We start from the raw sequence: 24496 nt of genomic DNA, 5'->3' as shown, positions 1-24496 counted from the left end.
GACGAGAGGGGGGGGGGAGAGGGGGGGAGGGGGAAGAGAGAGACAGGGATGATGGGGGGAGGAGACAGTGGGCCCCTTTTGCTGTGATCATAATTCCAGCCCCCGGTGCCCGCTCCCGGGGGGGGGCGGAGAGGGGGACGGGACTCGCGGGTAGTTACCGAGCGCGAGTTTCGGGCCCCGGGTCACCAGGCTCTGCACTAGCCGCCGAGCTGCGTCCGCCATCTTCCCAATGTCACCGTCCGGACAACCACCAGGTCCCCGGCTGCAGCAGCCCAGCTCACTGCCTGACTCCACAATATCCACCCGGGGTCCTCTGAGTATTACTGAGCAGGCAGCTTTATAGACACCTATCCCATTTAGCACTCTTCAACTTCCTGCTCAATACAGTACAACTCCCAGTGAACATTATTAAACAGATAACTGTCACTTTAAATATTACTTTAAATTACAGTATAACTAAAATAAATTTAAATTCCTTTACAACTTTAAATAAAATGAGTTAAATGACATTAAGGAGATCTTTAAGTAAATTTAAATAACTTTAAATGCAATTCTAAATATTTTAATCCTAATCTGTTTTAAATTCAATTCAATGTGATATCAAGAAACAGGCGGAGGTACTGGATATTGCAAAGGCAATGGGTCCTGACAATATTCAGGCAATAGCAAAGAAGACATCTACTCCAGATTTTGCCACATTCCTGGCCAAACAGTTCCAGCACAGCTACAAAACTGGTATTTAGCTAACAATGTAGGTATATTTATACAAATAAAATGGACAAATCCAACACACCAATACTGCCCCATCAGCCCACTCTAAATCATCAGTAAGGTGATGGGTGGAAGGTGTCATCAACAGTACTAATTTAACAATAATCTGCTCACACATGCCCAATTTGAATTCTGCCAGAGCCGCTCAGCTCCTGATATCATTCCAGCCTTGGTTCAAACATGGACAAAAGAGCTGAATTCCAGAGGTGAGATAAGAGTGACTGGCCTTGACATCAAGACTGTATTTGACTGCGTGTGGCATCAGTGAGTCTTAGCAAAACTAGAGAGACATAGCAGATTTGAAGGGCCGAATGGCTTACTCGTGTTTCTACATTTCTGAAGTCAATAGGAATCAGGAGGAAAACTCTGCCAGTTGGAGTCATACATAACACATAAAAGATGGTTGTGTTGATTGGAGATCAGTTGTCTAAGACATCATTACAGGAGTTCCTCAGGTTAGTGTCCTTGGATTCCTGTTGCGAGCCACTATTCACCCACTCTTGGTGGAAGAGTGTGCAAATCAGCAGAGGCCAAAGTTCAAGCCCACCTGCTATACCACCGTGAAATCCTGCGCTGATGTCAAACCACTGGCAGGAGTCCCTCACTGGCTGCCAAGTTGTCAAGGTATAGGATTGAATTAATTTGGGGTTGCATAATCAGGCTGTCAAGCAACTTATAAATTAAGACACATCTGTCCATCTAATGCGTCTTTTAATCTGAAATGTGCAGCTGAAAGCACATGTCCAGGATTAGGTTTTCTGGGATTGAATATTACATATGTACAGTTAGAAGGTTGAGGGGAGGTACAAATTGGGCAAGACATAAGCATGGGCTTATGCCTGAAGCATTGATTTTCCTGCTCCTCGGATGCTGCCTGACCTGCTGTGCTTTTCCAGCACCATTTTAATCTTGACTCTAATTTCCAGCATCTGCAGTCCTCATTTTCACCTAAGATATAAGCATGGACCCAGTTGGAACAAATTTATACATTTTATATTGCAAATGTTTTTAGCTTCACATGAAGGAAGATCACTGGGAAAGATACTCGACAAATATCAACACAAATTGATCCACGAGGTGAAGGTAGAATCTGCATTTATGCAGCAATTCTTATCACCTCTGGGAATCCTGCAGAGCTTGGCAAATGACAAATTATTGACTGAAGTGCAAGTTCACGTTTTCAGGGAAGATGGGGAGGAAATTGAAATAACAGTGTTCCCCATGCTGTTGTTTCTATATTATTGGTACTACAAACAGCAGAAATAAACTGCTTGATTGACATTTCAAAACCAGATAAATCCTGCCTCTTTCATGAATCGTGCCATGAAATCTTTAAATGTTCACCTGAAGTAACGCACCTCTGACAGTGTAGCACCTCCTCAGTACTGCATCAATATGTCAGTCTACATTAAATCTGCAGAGTTGAAACTACACCTAATGCAGGGTGAATAGTCACCCCTCCTTATACTGGGACAGAGGAATGTATAAATCCCACAAGGAATCAGGATTTGAGGCACTACCTTTTTTTTCCTATATCCAATCCATAGGGATAAAAATGCACAGTAGCCATTTTAATATTGTTTCTATTTTCAACATATTTATTTTCTATGTAAAAAGATTATTACAAGGTTAGTAATAACTAATGCATTGTGCACTGTCTCAGAACAGTGTCGGTAAAACAAATATTTTCTTCTCATAAACCAGTGAATTGATAATTTAATCATGGAAAACTATATTTTGAATAATCATGTAAGGCATCAAAGCAGGTGACTCAATCGATAAGAGAAGATGGTTATGCTAAGAGTCTGGTGGACAAACACAGCTCAGAAAAATGCTGCATGATCCATAGTTCCAAATACACATTCAGGATGAATTTACAACATGGCACTAGTTAAAATACACTCCAGCACTGCCTTCTGTAAAGATTGGGATTTGCCATTTTGGATGAAAATTACCCATTTTTTAGGTATGGAGCTATGGGTCAATCTAAGAAACACATCAGATCTTTGAACTTAACACTATTTATTTATTCTTTACTTTAATTCAGTTTAACAAACATCAAAGCCTAGATTGATTATCTGTGCTTCAGGGGTATTCTTGTACCAGATTGTTAAATAGATGAAACATTAGAAATCAAGATGGAATGTTAATTGTCTTTGGAAACTTGTATTCCATTTGTTTTCTTGGCCTTGTGCACCTGGAGAAAGAATCCTTTTTTACACACATATCATTGATCATCCAACCACAACCCATTGCAGAATAACTAAATAACTATTAAAACTACAGCAAAAACTGCTTTTGGTTAAAGCCTTCTCTTTTGCAGGTCCAGACAAATGTCAGAACTATCTTCAGATACAATTGTGTCATGCCTTGCCAGCTCATTAAGTACAAGGGATATGTTCAGTGCCAAACAAAGCGCATCACAGTTGATTAGGATTAAAAAAATGAGAGAATGCTTGGAAGGAAATCTTGTTACTTTACAGTCATAAGCTGACATTTGGGGGGGGCATTGTCTTGGAAAGACAAGATTTTTATATATAGCGAACAACTTCAGGCCATTTACTAGAATGCAAGTGATCTCAAGTTGGCTTGCGTTCACTTTTTGGGAGAATTCTTTGTGCCTCTTCATGGTACAACATGTAGCAACACAATTTGGCAGAATTTCATCTATTGATAACAACCTCTTAAATGTAAAATTACAGAATATTCTGTGTAGAACCTGTTTCCACTGAAACTTTGCCCATTTAATTTCCCATTTGTACCATTTGGGTATTCCCACACTCTGCCAGAGTAATTTGCAAGCAAGGAATTCCAAACAATTTCTCTCTCTGGTCTCAGTCAGGAGGACTTGGCACAGCAGTGGATATAATGCTTGGATTACACAGGACAACGTGTCCAAAGCATCGTAAAGTTCAAGAGTAGCTTCAGAAAAAAAAATTAAATTACAGTAAAGTGAAACCACAACAGAGTCCACATGCTGCTTCTCTGCAATTTTACACCAGCTTAAAGAAGTTGAGGGCCGTCATTCCCTATTTATTAACACATATCCACGTTTTATACAACCCCTCGAGGAATGTTCAAGTAAAAAAAATACACCCTTAGGACACCTCAATGGTTGTGAATAGTCTGGAAATAAAAGTTCGATTTTATAAAATAGTCAATTGTCCAATGCACCTCTCCCAGTTTTAATCCAACAGAAATGAGATTGGGGAAGAGAAGCACAAACATGTACTTAACCCAACATTTTAAACAAGCGACCACAGATAAATTGGCACCCCTGCCCTTCAAGCCCACAAGTACAGAACGAACTGACTTCAAGCTTGGTGTATGGGGGTATAAGTTGTGAGGGTGGGGTATTGGGACATTAAGTTGGTTACACTATTCCCACTTTTATGGAAAGGGGGCAGAAAGAAACAAATGTACAAAAAAGCTTCCTATTAACTTTAAGACGTTTGTGATTGCCTAGTGCTGCAGGGCTGAAGTCACCTGTAATTGATTAAACTACACTAGGGCGAGTACAGGGATCCTTTTGTCATAAATCTAGTTTCTCACACTAGTCAATAATATGTTTGGCCATTTTTCAGCTGCAGCATGCCCATGTGTCTTGAAATCTGATCACCTTTGCATTGTTATTTCTTCACTTTGCAAAAATCTTTTACGTGTTCTTCCTCAAGATCAACAACTGTAGTATCAACAGTGTGTTTAACACAAAATAACAATGAAATGTAAAGCAACAAGTGCAGTAATAAATAACTAGCTATATTAACAGTTTTACTTGCTTGAAGGTTGAGGAACTGTTGAAAAACTTTGAAGTGCTCCACATTGAAAGTTGCCACCCAGGTAAATAGTGCGGTGAAGAAGGCATATGGCGTACTGGCTTTTATTGGTAGAGGAATTGAGTTCCGGAGTCCTGAGGTCATGATGCAGTTGTATAAAACTCTGGTGCGGCCGCATCTGGAATATTGTGTGCAGTTTTGGCCGCCATACTATAGGAAGGATGTGGAGGCACTAGAACGGGTGCAGAGGAGGTTTACCAGGATGATGCCTGGTATGGTAGGAAGATCGTATGAGGAAAGGCTGAGGCACTTGGGATTGTTTTCATTGGAGAAAAGAAGGTTTGGGGTGACTTGATAGAGGTGATAGGCATATGGAGGATAGTGGGCTAGTGTAGGTTAGGTGGGCTTGGATCGGCGCAACATTGAGGGCCGAAGGGCCTGTACTGCGCTGTATTCTTCTATGTTCTATTGTATCTAGCTACTCAAAAGACTGTTTTAAAGAAAATCTAATAAATAATGGCTGGGTTCCTGGTGAACCTAAAGCTTGTTAATGAAGATATGTAAAACCTAGCACAGCATGTAAGTAGGTCATTGTCCAGCCAATGTCATAGTCCCCCAGGAAATCAGATGTGGCAAGAGGCACACCATGTTTCAAATGCTTGAAGCTCTCTCATCCGTGGTAGGTTTCAACAATCTGCTTGTGGAATGGCTTCCCCAATGGAAGAGGAACACTGTGTACAGATGTTACGAAAGAGAGGACACAACAGCTGCAGCGTACCTTCACAGCTGTTAATTTCAATACCAGCAAAGGCAATGCCATGCTCTTACTCAATGTGACTAGTGAAGGGGATGAATGGTGCTTGGGGTGAGGAGGAGAAGAATCAGTAAAGAAGCACAAAGGAAACCAGCTTTTCTTTTATATAAAAAGAGATAATATTGAACTCCTTTGTATTTTTAATCTTGAATATTTTTAAAATGTACACCGGCTTCAATTTATGAATTCTAAGTACAGAAGCAAAATATAAACATCTCCTTGCATGCATCCCAACATGTGCAAAGGAACCAAGACTGGTTTCAAGATTTACTGAGGTGCTGAATCAATAGCTTTTTCTCTTTTGAATAACGAAGGTGGTGCCCAGCAGACTCCTGCACACAGCCTGTTCTGTCAGCCTTTATGGGAGAGATAGGATAGCAAAACCTAGACACCAATGTAGCCAAGTAATTTGAAGTCACACTTTGGAGCTTTAATTCCCTCATTCAGCATCATGTCAAGGCTATAGGGGTGCCAGACCTGCTAGGACAGCCAGGAGGTTAACAAAGAGGAGAGGTGAAAATATGTTTAGCTGAAATTCCATGAATTTCAGACCTTCAAAACAAGTAACTTCTTATAATTTGTGAATAAACTTCCTTTAAAACATTCTTTACAAGTGTTCAAGTCTTGCAGCTCCAAACAAGGAGAAATCAAACATTTCCAGTACAAGTCAAGGAGGTCAATGTAATGTTCTTGGATCATATTAAAAAAATGTTTAACATCCACTGTCACAGTGTGATACCATGGAGGTACACAGCACAAAGCTTTAAATGGTAGATGGAAAAGGGTTTCATGTCTAGTTAGCTTGTTAATTAAGTTGTCAGTACTAATTTTAACTGCATTGCTTCAATAATACAGCAGTGCTGTTCCAGTTGGGAAAGAATAAAATGTGATTGTTCACTTTGACAAGATAGTAAAGGTAATCTCTTAATCCACCATTTAGTTCCTCTGCAGCTGAAAAGAGCAACAAATTAAACAATTAATTTCTATTCCTCTTCCATTTCCACCAATTAGCATCTTTCTGCAAATATCTGTAGAAAAACAGGAGACAAAGCGTTTTGATCGACACAAAGGAAGGGCTGAAGGAAAGTTCCCAATAACGTTCCTTAAATGGTTCAGAGATTTGGAGAGTCCTGCGTTCCAACTAAATGGGACCAGAGGCCAATCGTCAAGGCACTGGATTTAAAGGTGCCAACACAAGAGTGTACAAGAAATGGACACTTTCCAAAGGAAACAAACTTAAAGTTAATGCAAATGGCCTCACTTGAAAGTTCAAATAACAAGATAGGGTCAAAGGATTTTGAAACCTGCCAGAAATCAGAAACATTACTCTGCCTCAAACTGCACTGGACACCAGTCAAGTACCAGTTATTCAAAAACTTATTTTATTAAAAGAAATGTTTTGTTGCAAATGCTACTATTGGATGGCACTCTCATCAAGTTAAAAAACTACAGCACATTTCGGAAGACAGAAGAACACTGAATACATGAAATGCCTATTACCATTCCTTTAGATTCACTGCTCATGGAATATCCCCTGAGTCGCTGCCACCTGAAAAATAAAGCAACAGCTTATCCTCACAGTTTTAAAATACTTTCTAATTGCTACCATTTACTAGTTTCCATCAACTTAAGTATTGCTGAAAAGAAAGATACTTTGTTAAAGCTTTCACCTTGCACTCATCAGGACAATTGGCAAGAAATACCAAAGGAAAGGGAAAACAACATTTATATTGCATGGGAGGAAGGTGCTGAGTCGTCAGCACGTAGACTCTGATTGGTTGAGGCATTACCATGGGGAATACCATTTAATGATGACTGACACTTCTTTACCAACTAAAGCTTTACTTAAATTTTAAACAAGGCAGGTTGACTCTGATTGGTCAAGGCGTTGCCCTGAGAAATGAACCAGAGAATGGCAGTCACGTACTTTGTTGCTCTGAAACAGAAGTAGTGTGGGTTGCTGTTCTTTTTATCGATAAAGAATAGAGCTAGTTGGGCTCGCAGTACAGCAATACAGTATATACTGGAATCTGCAGCTGGTAATGCAGAGGAGCCTGTCCTTTGTAGACTGAAAGAAGGTGCACAAACCACACACTAAACCTGTTTCAATACAACAAAGTAAGTGACAGTCATTCTCTGGTTCCTTTCTTAAGTCAATCAGAATCTACCTGCCTTGTTTAAAACAAAGCACAATAATTAAATGTCAATCATTAACTGGTATATTCTTCACAGTCAACACCACAACAAATTAGAACTCATTTTCCAACTAATCATTCTGATTATACTGTTGTTTTCCCTTTACTTTGGAATTTCTTCCGAATTGTCCTGATGAGTACAAGAGAAAAGCTTTGACAAATGTGTCCCTTTAAAGTAATACTCAAGTTTTTAATTGTCAAATGACTACCGATTTCCATAAACCTGGGTGTCCTTATCCCTGACATCATATTTTACATCACTCCTGTACAAGTATTGTTTGATCACCCCAGTTCAAACTTACACAATGCTTATCTGATATCCATTCTCAGCTGCATTAGGAAAAGCAGGCTGCCAGTGAACCTAAGATTCAGGCAAGTATTGACTGATACTGACCTAAAAGATTGTACTATCTTGGAGGAGAAAGATAGAGAAAAAGAAACAAAGATCTTCAAAAATCATACTGTTGCACATGGACAGTGCTTTCTATAAGACTGTGTTGAAATTCTGTTATAGACACACAGTAAGCCTTTGCTTTTTGTTGTGCAGTCTTTGGGAATTCAAGAAAAAAAATCTACAATACCCCTTGTAAGGCAAAAATAGCCAACATAAATTGTTTAGAGTCTTCTGTTTCAGCACATTAGATATCCAATCAGATATCCAAGATTCTAGGGGCTGTGTAAAAATCACTGAGTTGTGAGAGGCTAAAGCACAGCTTTTGTTGCTGTTGCTAAGAATGCTACTCTGTATCCTGTACATCTGTTTCTGGACTTACATACCAGTTCTATCGTTGTTATGTAAAACAAAAAGTAAAAACTCTCCTCTAATGTTCTGGTTTCATTGATGTCACTAACAGACAATGGGAGAAGGGATCATGGCTCCCAAGGGTGTGGCAATACTTGCAGATGTATTGGAAAATATCAACATTTGCAGGTCTCCCTGTCACAACTGGTGTTGTGAATAGCACCTATAGAAATCTTAATGGACCAGACATTTCAGAAGCTTCACTATGCAAGCTTCTGGCATGCAAGATTCAATACAGAATTAGTGACACAACAGAAGTTACCATTTTTCTGTTTAGTGCTCACTGCCGAGTAGTGTCATTGCAATAACACAATGGTTCTGGTCTTGGTGCATGCATAATGATTACAGGGACTTTGCGCACCAACACATCTGCGTCTCAGATCAGCAACACATTAGCTGTTTCCAATTTCACACAGAACCTTTCAAGTCATTTTAGCCAGATAGCTGAATTAGCAATAGTGCCCAGTCAGTGCCTTTAAAAGGTGGTTCTGAGAGTTTTACAATGAAAACCCCAGGCTTGGGAATTATGCTGTGCTACAGTAGTGTACCAAATTTCTTTATCTGCCATTTAGGTGAAGTTTTTAAAGCCATTTAGAATAAGCACATTAAGGCATCCGCTAAAACAGCAGCAAAATGGAACTTTGTCCAAACAGGGTGAAGTGCTTGCATCTTAATACAGCACAACACAATTTCAAAGCCACTAAACATTTACCAACTTTAAAATATGCAGTGGTTCATTGTGAATCCCTCACTCAGTAGACTTATTTTAACAGATCTTCTCAATTCAAACTGTCAATCAGCTACATAAGTAAGAATGTACTGAATTCAAGGTGCTAACGTTGGCAGCTGGCTGCTTAAGAGCAAAAATGGGACTGTGCTGGACCAACCTCCTGCACAGTTACAACAATAGCATTCCATTACTTTGTTCGATAATGAACAGGGATTGCAATGATGAATTAAGATATGCCATTAAGATAGAGTCCCTGCCATTAAGATAGTCTGCTATAGCAGGCACATATAGACAGCAGTGAATGTCCCATATATTCTCTGTTTGCTGTTTCTGGTTTTCACTCGTAGATCTGCCCGTTTTGATCCTTCTGTCGTTTCCTTTCTGCCAACCACTTCTGAATTTTCTCTCGCATTTCTGAGTTTGCTTTGATCTGATCCATTGTGAGTGGACTACGATTGAATGGGTCGGTCTGGTCACTGAAGCAAAACAGAACAGAAGTCGGAATTAGTGCTGTGGGTGGATTTACAATACAAAGACAGTAAACAATGCCAATGATATTCACTGCCATCAGTGATATATAGGCAGCCCCTGGGTTGTGAACAAGTTCCATTCGAGTATTTTCATAAGATGATCTGTACGCAAGACGGAACAAAACAGCTGTTCATAAGTACTAGCAAACATTCACGTGGCAGATCTTTAAAAGTAATACCTATACACTCCCATATGGGGTCTCATTCATAAGAGCGAGTGTTCGCCAGTCGAATGTACTTCAACTGCAGACTGTGAGTGCTGCAGTTTACTTTCTTCTTTGCACCCAAATGTCTTACCTGAGGAGATGCCTAGCTATGGTTGACCGGTCAACTGTCACCCGGGAGGAGGGCAGTATAACCGGATCAGTCATCACTGTGCTCATTATTGGATCCAGGAATTCATCTGGTGCATCAACGAATGTTTCCTCTTCCTGCTGTTGCAGGTCTGCAAAAGACTGATTGGCAGAGCATCAGTGTTAGCTGCGGTCAAGAATGACATCATAAACAGTAGGCAATAGTCATGCACTAAGGCACTGCTCAAAGATAACTTCATTTGGAGCTCCACACCTAGCGACATCGAGGAAAGACTTACCAAAGGTGTTGATGTCTATGTACTTTAAAGCCTCAAAAAATCCCAAATAGTGAAGTCAAGCACAAGTGGCTGTGACTTTGAAATACCATTAGCATGTGACACAAAGAGTGAGTGCATCTTAAACACCGCCTTAAACACAGCTTGTACTGTTTGTTTGACCCCTTGCACACAGTTATAAAGTACTGGTAAGTAAGATATTAATTTGTGGGGTGAAAATTTGAAGCTGACTCCTGATGCAAGTATACCATGGTGGGGCTGATAATACAGTTTCTCATAGTAATGTCAATGAGGCCTGTAAAATGCTCTTTCATTCAGACATTGTGCCCTCTGTAAATTTCAGTGGCAGTAAAGTCAAGGAATTATCCATGACATACTGCTGGTATCTATTTACTAAAGCAGGAAGACCAGTTAAATTGAGGGTTTGGTTAAGAAAAAGAAGGAAGCACATGTCAGGTATAGACAGGAGAGATCAAGTGAATTCTTAGAAGAGATAAAGGCAATAGGAGTATACTTAAGAGGGAAATCAGGAGGGCAAGAAAGGGACATGAGACAACATTGGCAAATAGGGTTAAGAAGAACCTAAAGGGTTTTTACAAATGCATTAAGGACAAAAGGATAACTAGGGAGAGAATAGGGCACCTCAAAGATCAGTAAGGCAGCCTTTGTGTAGAGCCGGAGGAGATGGGGGAAGATACCAAACAAGTATTTTGCATTAGTGTTTACTATGGAGAAGAAAGAATGTGGATAAGTAGATGGTGACATCTTGAAAAAATGTCCAGATTACAGAGGAGGAAGCGCTGGATGTCTTGAAAGGCATAAAGGTGGATAAATCCCCAGGACCTGATCAGGTGTACTCTAGAACTCTGTGGAAAGCTAGGGAAGTGATTGCTGGGCCTCTTGCTGAGATCTTTGTATCATCGATAGATACAGGTGAGGTGCCGGAAGACTGCAGGTTGGCTAACGTGGTGCCACTGTTTAAAAAGGGTGGTAAGGACAAGCCAGGGAACTACAGACCAGTGAGCCTGACGTCGGTGGTGGGCAAGTTGTTGAAGGGAATCTTGAGGGACAGGATGTACATGTATTTGGAAAAGCAAGGACTGATTAGGGATTATCAACATGGCTTTGTGCGTGGGAAATCATGTCTCACGAAATTTATTGAGTTTTTTGAAGAAGTAACAAAGAGGATTGATTAGGGCAGAGCGGTGGACATGATCTATGTGGACTTCAGTAAGGCGTTCGACAAGGTTTCCCAAGGGAGACTGGTCAGCAAGGTTAGATCTCATGGAATACAGGGAGAACTAGCCATTTGGACACAGAACCGGCTCAAAGGTAGAAGACAGAAGGTGGTGGTGGAGAGTTGTTTTTCAGACTGGAGGCCTGTGACCAGTGGAGTGCCACAAGGATCGGTGCTGGGTCCACTACTTTTCGTCATTTATATAAATGATTTGGATGTGAGCATAAGAGGTATAGTTAGTAACGGGATCTTAATCAGATGGGCCAATGGGCTGAGAAGTGGCAGATGGAGTTTAATTTAGATAAATGCAAGGTGCGGCTTTTTGGGAAATCAAATCTTAGCAGGACTTATACACTTAATGGTAAGGTTCTAGGGAGTGTTGCTTTGTAGTGCAAGTTCAAAGTTCCTTGGAAGTAGAGTGGCAGGCAGATAGGATAGTGAAGAAGGCATTTGCTATGCTTTCCTTTATTGGTCAGAGTATTGAGTACAGGAGTTGGGAGGTCATGTACAAGACATTGGTTAGGCCACTGTGGAATACTGCATGCAATTCTGGTCTCCTTCCTATCAGAATGATGTTGTGAAACTGGAAAGGGTTCAGAAAAAATTTACAAGGATATTGCCAGGGTTGGAGGACTTGAGCTATAGCAAGAGGTTGAACAGGCTGGGGCTGTTTTCCCTGGAGCGTCGGAGGCTGAGGGATGACCTTATAGAGCTTTATAAAATCATGAGGGGAATGGATAGGATAAATAGACAAATTCTTTTCCCTGGGTTGGGGGAGTCCAAACTAAAAGGCATAGATTGAGGGTGAGAGGGGAAAGATATAAAAGGGACCTAACGGGTGGCTTTTTCACACAAAGGGTGGTGCGTGTATGGAATGAGCTGCCAGAGGAAGTGGTAGAGGCTGGTATACTTGCAACATTTAAAAGGCATCTGGATAGTTATATGAAAAGGAACGGTTTAGAAGGATATGGGCCAAGTGCTGGCAAATGGAACTAGATTAGTTTGGGATATGGACGAGTTGGATCGAAGGATCTGTTTCCGTGCTGTACATCCCTCTGACTTTAAGTTTGAGTCAGTCTGTTTTACATAACAGTTTATTTACATTGCTTATTTCCCAACCACCAGCCTTTTCTCTCCTCTTCCTAACCAACTTCCCCATTACAGAAAATCAGCTCTTAGATTTTCTACTCAACCTGATCAGAGGTGTTATTGCACACCTCTAGAGCAAGCAGAACCTGAACCCAGGTCTCTGGACTCAGAGGCAGAGACATTACCACTGTGTCACAAGAGCCCTAAAACGAGCCCTTAAATATTTTTAAATCAACCTGTTCAGAGGTGTTAGTACATACTTCAGGAACAGGCAGGACTTGAACCTGAATCTTCTGGCTCAGTGATAGAGACACCAACACTGTGTCACAAGAGTCCGAAAATCAGCCCTGAGATGTATGCATCCAATAGGATCAGTTGTTTTCTGTTATTTCTGTCAGATATCCTGATTCATTCTTAAAGGGACTATCACATACAACATTGTCATGACATACCTTTACTTTATCAGCCAGTTCACTGAAAGCCATGATCATGTTGCCTGGTTTGTTGATCTTCTTCAGCACCCTCACAGTCTGTGCAAACAACATTGGGGAATAGGAACGCCCATCCTTTGGTACAGTGGCACAGAAACTCTCTTTCACTCTGATAGAAGAACATGAGGGAGGAGTTTAGAATGAGTAGCTAAGGCAGCCAATTATTTCTAAATATTTTACTTGGCTTCAATCCTAAATATCAAGGACAGGGCGAGTAAATTTATTGTACTTGCAGTCTTGCCCAGTAAGTAAAAATAAAAATTTAGATATGGAATGTTATGGTATGCATGTTTGTGCATTTAAACAATGGCATTCCAAACACAGAATCAAAATGGTGAAGGTAACAGCAAATACTCACATTGCAGAAGCCAATCTCAAAGAAGACTCCACATTTCAAGTTGAATATGACTCTTCTTCAGCTCTGAGGAATCATTTTCAATTTGAAATTCAACACGGTTTCTCTCTCTACTACAAAATCTGCTCAGTATTCCAATGCCTTCTGTTTTTGTTTCAGATTTTTGTTTCAGATTTACAGCATCCAGAGTACTTTGTTTATATTTCAATATTATCATTTAATGTTGGTTATTCTGCTCTGTTCTCACATATGTAACCAGCTAGTAAAAAGTATGAAACTTCGGAAACAATCAGTAGCATGACATTTAATTTCATCTATACATTCATTTCAAATGTACAGATATTCATATGAAAAGAAACTCTTGCTTATCCAACTTAAAGTAATCACTACTGCAGTAATTTAAAAGCATGTTAAAATAGCATCCAGGTTAACCTAACAATTGAAAGGGAATATGTGTAAAGAGACTGAAAGGATTTGAAGTGAGAGAGGGGAGAAACTTATTTTGTTGTACTTTCCACTATCGTGACTCCTAATTGCAGTAATAACTCTGATGTTGACTGAACATTTCCAAGTGCCAGACCATAGGTTATGTATTTTGCAACATTCTCAGCTCTCAGAACCCACCTGACAGTCTTTTGTAATTAGGCATTAACTCGCCATATTCCAAGCCAGAGACAAGTCAAGCAATTTGTAACAAGTTGGAATTTGTATCTTGTTGAACTGTTGTCACTTACCCCAAGTTCAAATAGATGGTGCAAATGTCAGACACCAACTGTTGTGGCTTGAAGTCAAACTCACTGAAGTCCTTCACCTTAAGGGCCCCCATTTTAGGTCCAACTAAGTGCTGGAGAAAGTAGTTCAGCATTGAGATGATCCGCTCAGCAAGAATGGGATGCACACACAAAGCTTTAATTTCTGTTAGAGGGAATCATAATACGTAACTAAAATATTACAGTGTTTTGCTAGCTTTCATATACAAACATATTTTGTCCAAACATCCTTCCTCTCCAGCTTGTGCCAACTCTTGCTGGAGTAAATTTCCAGGATACATTGATTATCCAAATGGACCACTATTCATTCTTTTGCCTAATTGCTGGCACACAGTTTAACTGGGGAAAAAGTCATAGCTGAGCTCAGATCTGCATTCAATATCCAGGGTCAACAAACAGTGGCTTGGAATAAAACAAAAAGAGTCAGAATTTTCACTTTCCAACCCATGAGACACAGATCAGCAGCAACATCCCAACTGCTGCCAAGCTGAATTCAACTAACTCAGTACAGTCCAACAATCAAATTTTGGACCTCCTAGTTGAGTATGAATAGCTAGGGATATGGAGTCATGGGGAATTAATGGAGTTGAGGTACAGATTAAACCAAACTGAATGACAAAGCAAACTTCAAATGGCTGAATAATCTCTTACTGATAAGAGATTGTCTATTTTAGCATAAACAATAGCTAATATTGCACAGATATGGTTCTATGTACCAAAGTAGCACAACAGCAATGTATAGCACATTAGTGATGAGATAGCACCATGACCGACCCCCAATAAAAGTGGGAACATGAACTTGCCTCATGGCAGCTACTTCAGAAAATGGGGTTAATTCACAGTACATTCTGGGCAAAGGCAATGAATACTCGACAGGAGGCCATTACCTACAATCTCACTTTATAAGTTAATTAAAATACTTCATGATTCAAGATATTCTTAAGCATTAATATCAAAAAATATTTGATGTCTTTAATTCTGGAGCAGCCTCTATGTTCACAGCTTTCCTGAACATCTTTGCAATGCTTCTCTACTACAGAATTATGTTTCATGGCAAGCCCTCTGATCCTATTGCCTTTCTGTTTTCCGCTGTATTCAGTGGGAATCATTAGACAGCTAGAGCTAAGGATCGGTTTTATGAACATACAAACTAGAAGCAGGTTTTGGCCATTTGGCTCCTTGAGCCTGCTCTACCATTCAACAAGATCATGGCTGATCTAATTGTGGCCTCAACTTTATTTTGCTTCCTACTCCTACAACCTTTAATTCTTCACTAATAAGGGAGTCAATCTATGCTGCTTTAAAAATATTCAATGACCATCCCTCCACCACTCAGGGGGAACAGAATCCATAGATCCACTGAGAGAAAACATTTGTTCCTCATCTCAATCTCAAATAAGATCCTGGATCTTTAAACAGCTATGCCCTGGTTCTAATTTCTCTCACAAGGTGGAACATTCTTGGAATGTCAACAGAGTTGATTGTTTACTGAAAATTGTGACCCATTATCTCGGGCATCAAAAAAACACACAGATAGATGGAGAATTACTCTGACTAAGTGGGGAAAATTCAGCAAGGCAGCACTTGGGGTGGGTGAGAGTGGATTGCGGGTTGAAGTGCACACATATAGGGATGAGGTTTGGTCCTTCAGGAGCACACCAATCTTTGACTTGTGCTCCTACTGAGCAAGGTTTCATACTGGGATCACAGTTTCAAATAAACTGCTCAAATCTCGAGGAGGCTTGAAATCCATTCAGATTCTTGCTGTGGACACTAATGTGAACCCCATTTCCTCCCAAAAGAAAATGGATTAATTTCCTAAATTTATATCCTTTTATTTTTTATAGGCTGAAGCTTGCAGAAAAAGATGGGCAGATACATGTTTCAATCAGTGGCCTTGCTACATCAAATTCTTTTCTTATGCTCCTCAGAAGCACCACAACCTCAGCTCGTGGGAGACTGGATGATGGCATGAGTGAATGTACTGTAATTTAAAATTATGCAGCTCCCTGGGACTTCTCAGCCATGATATGTTTTAATACCAAAATACTTGATTTGTGCTGTGATCAGTACTACAGTAATTTCTTTCCAGGTGAGTGAACTTACATATCTTAAAAACAAAAACAGAAATTGCTGGAAAAGCTCAGCAGGTCTGGCAGCATCTGAGGAGAGAAATTAGAGTTAACGTTTGGGGTCCAGTGACCAAGTTCTGAGGAAGGGTCTCTGGACCTGAAACGTTAACTCTGATTTCTCCCCACAGATGCTGCCAGTCCTGCTGAGCTTTTCCAGCAATTTGTTTTTGTTTCCAATTTCCAGCATCCATAGTTCTTTCAGTTTTTATTACATATTTTAAAGTTAATTTTCCTTTCAATTTTATAGAGTCATAAACTACAGGAGGCGAGAACTCGGCTCATCTTGCCTGTGCTAGCTCTGTGAAAGAATAATCTGGTTAATCCTTGACTCCTATTCTTTCACCAGAAAACTTGCATTTTCTCTTAATTTATGCTATTATCCAATTGTCTTATGAAAGTTACTGCTAAATCTGTTACTGCTGCTATTTTAGGCAATGTATTCTAGACTACAACAATTTCTAAGTTGGTGAATTGAACGTCATTGTATCACATTTTGTTCTTCTCAACTGCTTAAAAAAAATTCCATATTTTACAACCCCTGCAGATTTATCAGGCACTCAGCCTGCAAACAACAGGAGACGCAAATCTGCCTGGTGTGTACAAAAACCCTTAAAGACATAACCTTTCAACATCATGTCAAATCCCAAAGCTCCACTCCACTTGTTTTTACTTCATTTCAAATGTACTGACCTGAAGTAAGGAATGCCAAAGTACCGATCGTTTCATTAGACATAATGTTATGGAAGCGAGCCAGCTGCCCAAACATTTGAAGGTTGCCCTCCTTTTCCCTCCGAGCTTCGGTGGGCAAGTTATCCCATTCTCCTCTATCCTTCTCAATCTGCTGGATCTTAATCTTGCTTAAATACTGCAAAGTTTAACAAAATAAAATCCTTCAAATAACAAACTAGTTCATGCACAACTTTCAAACTGAAAATGCTATGGAGACAGAATCAAAACAACGTTAATTTCCAGTCGGTAAGATCACTTGGCAGTTTGCTGCAATTATCTTACTTGCTAATTTCTACCGAACGACTCTTCTTTCAATGCAACTGTTTATCGCCGCTTCAGTTGCTCCACTGGTTTACTGGTGAAATACACCATGTGATGCAGTCCCAAACTTTACAGAGGGGAAAGTAACACTTGCAAATCCATGCTTTAGTCAATTTCAACCAAGGAATTACTTGAGGCATTATCATCACCACCCCCATCATGCCAAGACTAAGGAAGAAAGAAAAACAAAATCAGCCTGCCCTGAACCATCTGGGAACTCTAGATGGAAAGTGCAGATGTCTGACTAGGCTCAACTACGGTCCCCTCAACAATCCAACAGTCTGATGCCACTCAAATTAAGAATTGCTATTTTAGAGGGAACCCTTGGGTAACTGAGTCCCAATAATGAGTCGAGAAGAGGGGGAAAGAAAGGTGGAAAATAATATGTTATTAAATTGATCACTCTGTGTCTTCATCTTGTTTTCTTAATGTGAGGAGAGACAAGTATGCACCAGAATAATGTTAAAACAAGAATAAAAACACTAATCTACCTGGATAGCTTCATCCAACAGAAAGATGGCATCATTGATGAGCAAATTCAGAAATCGGAGGAAAAGAGGAGGGTTCATTGCTTCCAAATTGTCAAATGCATAGTCAGCTAAACTCTGCAAGGTAAACACAAACAGGACAAATAATTCATAGTTGAAAGTTTGCTAACAACTTAAGCCATTGCATTACTAAACTTGTTGACAGAATTGCATACAAAAAGTGCTTAGACTGTAGATCAGAACTTCTTGGAGGACCTTCAATACCACATCAAGGTTAATGCTCCTGTTCATTAAATTTAAATGTTTGCCTTTTTCAAGATGAAGGAAATTGGTTTTGACGAATGCAACACTTTCCAGGACTGGCATGAATCAGCTGCTTTCGGCACTCCAAGACAAGCAGAAATACAACATCCTACTCAATCCTACTGAATCCAACCTTAGCCTTGCATCCCAAGATTAGAAAGCATCCCTTGCGGCATGAGTGTGGCAATCAATTTCCCATACTGGCTACATAGCCCTGCTCTGGGATTCTAAATCAAGAGCATCTGGTCAAATTTCAAGCTAGTTAGACAATGAGCCAAACTGCTCTAAACTCAAAGCAAACTTGACAGGTAGTTTTCTGTGTATTACCCACATACAACCAGTGCAATTGACTCAACGGGTGTTTTTCAATAGCATTGTGCTTTAAAAGAAGCCACGCACACTTCAATGTACAGATTATGATCTGAGAAGCCAATGAGAAGATCCCTGCTAGAAACGATGATGGAATTTCCATGGTCTTCATTCCCTCCTCCTCCGCTGTCCTTTTTTTTTTAATGCTTGCTATGACTAGACTACAAATCCCACAGAATGTGAGCAAAAGTGTTAGTCTGTGTTGGTTAAAGATAAATATCATTAACTCAATTATTTAGTTCTGGGCATAAAATGCATAACTACACCTCATTTCAATCTTGACAGTAGAATAAAATTGAAGGAGAAAGCGCTTGTGGTGCAGTGTCAGTATCAGTGTCCCTGCCTCTGAACCAGGTTCAGATCCAATTTGCTCCAGAGGTATATCATAACATACCTCAAAGGGTATTATGTATCTAAAATAGTTCAAATGGATTGAATTTAAAAAGCATACTTAATACACAATTTGATGGGATAAGAAAATACATTCAATTAAAATTAGACGGACCTTGATGCTTTGCCTGTAGTGATCATATCCCCACATATATTTTAGGATAGGATACATGGGCCGCCTGTAGTTAAACTTCTGTTCAAACTGATGTGGGTCACCTAGAAGCAGATGAAACATTAACAGTGATCATTTTCAGAATTAAATCTGGACTCTCATTGTTTGGCATTAGCTGACAAGTTCAAGTTGTCAGTGGAAACTGACTAATAAAGGAGAATACATGACGGAAAAGGCAGATCTCTGGAACACAGGCCATCATCCAGTATTGGTTCCAGCAGCACTGGTAATCTGATGTTCATCTGCTGCCAACTTACTGAAATTTCAGACAGAGATGAGATTCTACCAATATTTGCTCATTATTCTTGCCAAACCTTCATCGCTCCCACAGGCCAGAGTATCACACATTTTTAATACTAGGTTTTTCTTTAATGTACCGAAACTATTTAAAATTGTAAACACAAGAAGAATTCAAACTTCAGTCCTACCTTACCTTTCTGAAACCTGATCATGCAATCATATCTCCTATTGTTATCGGAGAGTTTATATGACACTCTGGATTTACCTTTTCCATACCCTTCCCTACTTTATGAAGATGTGATCCTCTTTCTGTTATTCTGTTTCACTCCTGACAACCAACTTTCCTTTCATCTTTCTTTGTTACACAATCCTCAGATAGGGAGAGGCTGAATAGGCTGGCTAATCTCCCTGGAGTGGTGGAGACTGAGGATTGACCTTATAGAAGTTTATAAAATCGTGAGGGCCGTGAATAGAGTGAATAGTTAAGGTCTTTTCTCCAGGGTAGGGGAGTCCAAAACCAGAGGGCACAGGTTTAAGGCAAGGGGGGAAATCTTTAAAAGGGAACCTGAGGGGGCAACTTTTTCACGCAGAGGGTGGTGTGTGCACGGAAGAACTGCCAGAGGAAGTGGTGAAGGCTGGTACAATTACAACATTTAAAAGGCATCCGGATGTGTATATGAATAGGAAAGATTTGAAGGGATATGGGCCAAAAGTTGGATTAATTTAGGATATCTGATCGGCGTGGACAATTAGGAGTGAAGAGTCTGTACATCTGTGACTCTGTCATGTGGGCTTGACTTAGCACTTGGTCTTAAATGTTTTGTGACTTCATGAGTGGGTCTGAACAAAGTCATCACTGGTCCCAGTAACACTTTTAATATAACCTTTCTGCCACTCTACATCTCTGGTGACCCATTACCATTCACCAGCCGAAGCCACATTCATTCATTTCCAGGGAAGGCTGAATGAGTACAGTCTCCCTTTCAATTATCTTGCATGGAAATACTTAGCTCCTGCTCAGTAATTTCCCAATCACAATTAAGTATTTAGAGAAGCTCAGGCATTAAAGCAGGAGAATGGATGTACAAATCGGCAAGTTTGCACATGACCCAAAAATAAGTGGGAAGACAACTGGTGACAATGACACAGAGGAAAGTGAGAGCTGCAGATTCTGGAAATCAGAGTAAAAAAGTGTGGCACTGGAAAAGCACAGCCGGTCAGGCAGCATCCAAACAGCTGGAGAACCAATGTTTCGAGCATAACCTCTTCCTCAGGAATGACATTCCTGATGAAGAGCTTATGCTCGAAATGTCGAATCTCCTGCTCCTCAGACCCTGCCTGACTGGCTGTGCTTTTCCAGTGCCACACTTTTTGACAATGACACAGAGTCTGCTGAGGGATATAGGCCGATTTAAGTGAGTGGGCAAACATTTGACAGGTGGAATATAATGTTGGGAAATGTGAATTTATACACTTTAGCAGATAGAGAAGCTATATATATTTTTAAATGGAGAAACATGGCAGAAAGCTACAGAACAGAAGGGTCTGGGAATCCTTGACAATGAATCATGAAAAGCTAGTATCCAAGTTCAGCGGGTAATAAGGAAGGCAAATGAAATGTTGGTTTTTTTTCAAAGGGAATGGAGTATAAAAGTTTGGAAATTTTGTAAAGATCTATGAAGCACTAGTTAGACGTCTGCTGGAATACTTATTTAATTGTAGATGCCTTATGCAAGCAAATATACTGATATTGGAGAGTCCAAGGAGGTTCACCAGGCTGATACCGGTAATGGAGAACATGTTTTATAAGAAAGCCTGTGCACCCTTTGGAATTTAGAAGAATGAGAGGCAAACTAATTGAAACATACAAGGTTCTTAGGGAACTTGACAGAGTAAATGCAGAAAGGTTGTGCTCTCCAGTCGAGGAACGGAGAGTATAATCTCAGAATAAAGGGACACTCATCTAACACAGAGATGAGGAGGGATATCTTCTCTCTCAGTGTAGCGAATCTGTGCAATACTTTACCAGCAAGCGCTGTTGAGTATTATGTATTGTGACAATACTATGATTTGGGGCAGCATGGTGGCTCAGTGGTTAGCACAGCTGCCTCACAGCACCAGGGTCCCAGGTTCAATTGCAACCTCAGGTGACAGTCTATGTGGAGTTTACACATTCTCCCAGTGTCTGCGAGGGTTTCCTCCGGGTACTCCGGTTTCCTCCCACAGTCCAAAGATGTGCAGGTCAGGTAAATTGGTCAAGCTAAATTGCCCATACTGAAAAGTGCATTAGTCAGAGGGAAATGGGTCTGGGTGGGTTACTCTTCGGAGAGTCGGTGTGGACTGCATGGGCAGAAGGTCCTGTTTCCGCACTGTAGGGAATCTAATCTAAAGAGGTGTAATTTGTGTTGGTTACTTTTGGAGAGGTTTTGAAACAGAAGTGCAAGTTGACGCTTCCAAGACAATAAAGTAAACAGCTTGAGAGGATTTGGGGTTTTTGTTTTTACATTCGAACAATAGAAGCAGCATGAATTGGTGGAGTCAGGCTCCCACAGAACCAGGGTTGTAGTTTAGTTTTCAGTTGCTGGTGTTTTGAAGTTGCTTGTGAAAGCTGCCATACATCTCTCTGCACAATTTTGTGGGGTTTTTTGTGAACCAGAGACACATCAAATGTGAGACAATCTATTTTACTGAATTTGCCTTTGCCAACGGTGTGTTTATGGGATGTTACTGCATTGGAATAGTTACTGTTCAGTCGTTAAACAATCTATTATTCTGTTACGTTTTCCAATTCTTTCTTCTGTTTGTTGTTTAATCTGAGGTAAGAATAAAATGTGCTTTGCTTAAAGTCAAGTGATGTGACCAATCAAATTACATCTGGAACACAGCACCTTACACTTCCCTTAAATAAGTCAGGGTATAAGCTATCTCCTGGACATACTTGAAGGGGTTCTGATTTGGTCCATAGCAGTATTAAGGTCGCTAAATATATTCAAGGCTGAGATGCACAAATTTTTAATCAGGAAGGGATGCAATGGTTATGGAGAAAAGGCAAGAACGTGGGTTGGGGATTAACAGATCAGCCATGATCTCAGATTCATAGGGCACGGAAACAGACACTTGTTCCAACTCGTCCATGCCGATCAAGTTTCCTAAACTATACGAGTCCCATTTGCCTTCATTTTGGACCATACCCTTCTAAACCTTTTCTACTCATGTACCTAACTAAATGTCTCTTAAATGTTGTAACTATACCTACATCTACCACTTCCTCTGGCAGTCCATTCCACATACAAATCACTGTGTGAAAAAGCTGCCCCTCAGGTTCTTTTTAAATTTTACTCCTCTCACCTTAAAGGTATGCCTCCACGTTTTGAACTCCCTCACCCTCGGGAAAAGATATTTGCTTGTCACTTTATCCATACCTCTCATGATTTTATAAACCTCTATAAGATAACCCCTTAAAGCTCCTATACTCCAGCAAAAAAAGTTTGAGCCTATCCAGCCTATTTTTTTAACTCACTCTCTGGCAACATCCTGGTAAATCTTTTCTGAACCATCTCCAATTTAATAATATCCTTCCCATAGCAGGGTGATCAGAACTGGACACCGTACTCCAAAAGTGGCCCCACCAATGTCCTATACAAACATCTCCTATGCTCAATGGTCTGAGCAATGAAGGCAAGCATGCTAAACACCATTTTAACCACCTGTGACATAACCTTCAAAGAACTATGGACCTGAACGTCTCTCCGTTCCACAACATCACCAGCTAGAGAAGAGAATGCTCAGCCACTCGCTGAGATATTTGTATCATGGATAGCCATGGGTGAGGTGCAGAAAAACTGGAGAGTGGCTAATTTGGTGCCGCTATTTAAGAAAGGTGGTGTGGAAAAGCCAGGGAACTATTGACCGGTGAGCCTGACATCAGTGGTGGGTAAGTTGTTGGAGAGGATTCTGAGGAACAGGATTTACATGCATTTGGAAAGGCAAGGACTGATTAGGGACAGTCAACTTGGCTTTGAGAGTGGGAAATCATGTATCACTGACTTGATTAAGGTTGATTAAGAAGTTACAAAGAAGACTGATGAAGACAAAGCAGTAGCCATTGTCTATATGGACTTCAGCAAGACATTCAACATGGTTCTGTATGGTAGCCTGGTTAGCATGGTTAGATCAAATGGAATCCAGGGGGAATGAGTCAACTGGATACAAAACTGGCTTGAAGATAGGAGACCTACAGTACCATCCCATCAAGGTGATCATCCCCTTCTTATTGTTGTGGTTCTGTTCGCCGAGCTGGGAATTTGTGTTGCAGACGTTTTGTCCCCTATCTAGGTGACATCCTCAGTGCTTGGGAGCTCCTGTGAAGCGCTTCTGTGATGTTTCCTCCGGCATTTATAGTGGTTTGTCTCTGCCGCTTCCGGTTGTCAGTTCCAGCTGTCCGCTGCAGTGGTCGGTATATTGGGTCCAGGTCGATGTGCTTATTGATTGAATCTGTGGATGAGTGCCATACCTCTAGGAATTCCCTGGCTGTTCTCTGTTTGGCTTGTCCTATAATAGTAGTGTTGTCCTAGTCGAACTCATGTTGCTTGTCATATGCTGGAACTGACAACCAGAAGCGGCAGGTACAAATCACTATAAATGCCGGAGGAAACATCACAGAAGCGCTTCACAGGAGCTCCCAAGCACTGAGGATGTCACCTAGACAGGGGATGAAACGTCTGCAACACAAATTCCCAGCTCGGCGAACAGAACCATAACAACGAGCACCCGAGCTACGAATCTTCTCCCAAACTTTGATCCCCTTCTTATTTCTGAGTTCCATACATATAGCTTCAGTGAAGCACAACTATCATGTTTCCCTTAATCAAAAATGCTACCCTCTCTCCACTCTTGCCCCTCATTCCATCCTTCCTATAGCATCTAAACTGTGGAACATTAGCTGCTGGTATTGACCCTCCCTCAGCCATGTTTCCCCCAATAGCTGAAATGTCCCAGTCCCATGTTCCCATACAAGCTCTGAGTTTATCTGCTTTACCTGTAAAATTACATTTATTTCAATGCATGGGGACTAATTCTTCAGAGTTACCTCGTTCTCTGACTTGCTCTTTAAATTCAGAACCATCTTCATCTGTTTTTCTATTCTCACAACTACTGAGGATGACATATCTCCTTCCCAGGAGGACATTAGTGAACTAGATGG

At 40.5% G+C, this 24496-nt stretch overlaps 2 protein-coding genes across 3 annotated transcripts in view; both read right to left on the bottom strand.

Moving 5' to 3' along the window:
• atp5l (ATP synthase, H+ transporting, mitochondrial F0 complex, subunit g) overlaps positions 1 to 289 on the bottom strand; it is a 5702-nt gene extending 5413 nt beyond the window's left edge. Inside the window, exon 1 of the mRNA XM_043676498.1 lies at positions 159 to 289. Coding sequence (XP_043532433.1) covers positions 159 to 222 — 64 coding nt within the window. The 5' untranslated portion in view covers positions 223 to 289. The remainder of the gene's footprint in view (positions 1 to 158) is intronic.
• Positions 290 to 5483: 5194 nt separating this feature from the next.
• ube4a (ubiquitination factor E4A (UFD2 homolog, yeast)) overlaps positions 5484 to 24496 on the bottom strand; it is a 58567-nt gene continuing 39554 nt past the window's right edge. For both annotated transcript variants that reach the window (XM_043676496.1, XM_043676497.1), the window contains exons 14-20: positions 18997 to 19097; positions 17823 to 17936; positions 16972 to 17146; positions 14114 to 14294; positions 12986 to 13133; positions 9916 to 10073; positions 5484 to 9564 (exon numbers count right to left, since the gene is read on the bottom strand). In XM_043676496.1, the coding sequence (XP_043532431.1) occupies positions 9426 to 9564; positions 9916 to 10073; positions 12986 to 13133; positions 14114 to 14294; positions 16972 to 17146; positions 17823 to 17936; positions 18997 to 19097 (1016 nt within the window). In that variant the 3' untranslated portion in view covers positions 5484 to 9425. The remainder of the gene's footprint in view (positions 9565 to 9915; positions 10074 to 12985; positions 13134 to 14113; positions 14295 to 16971; positions 17147 to 17822; positions 17937 to 18996; positions 19098 to 24496) is intronic.

Source organism: Chiloscyllium plagiosum, chromosome 35, assembly GCF_004010195.1.
Source record: "Chiloscyllium plagiosum isolate BGI_BamShark_2017 chromosome 35, ASM401019v2, whole genome shotgun sequence".
NCBI classification, from domain to species: Eukaryota; Metazoa; Chordata; class Chondrichthyes; order Orectolobiformes; family Hemiscylliidae; genus Chiloscyllium; species Chiloscyllium plagiosum.
This window is presented reverse-complemented; position numbering and strand designations above follow the sequence as displayed.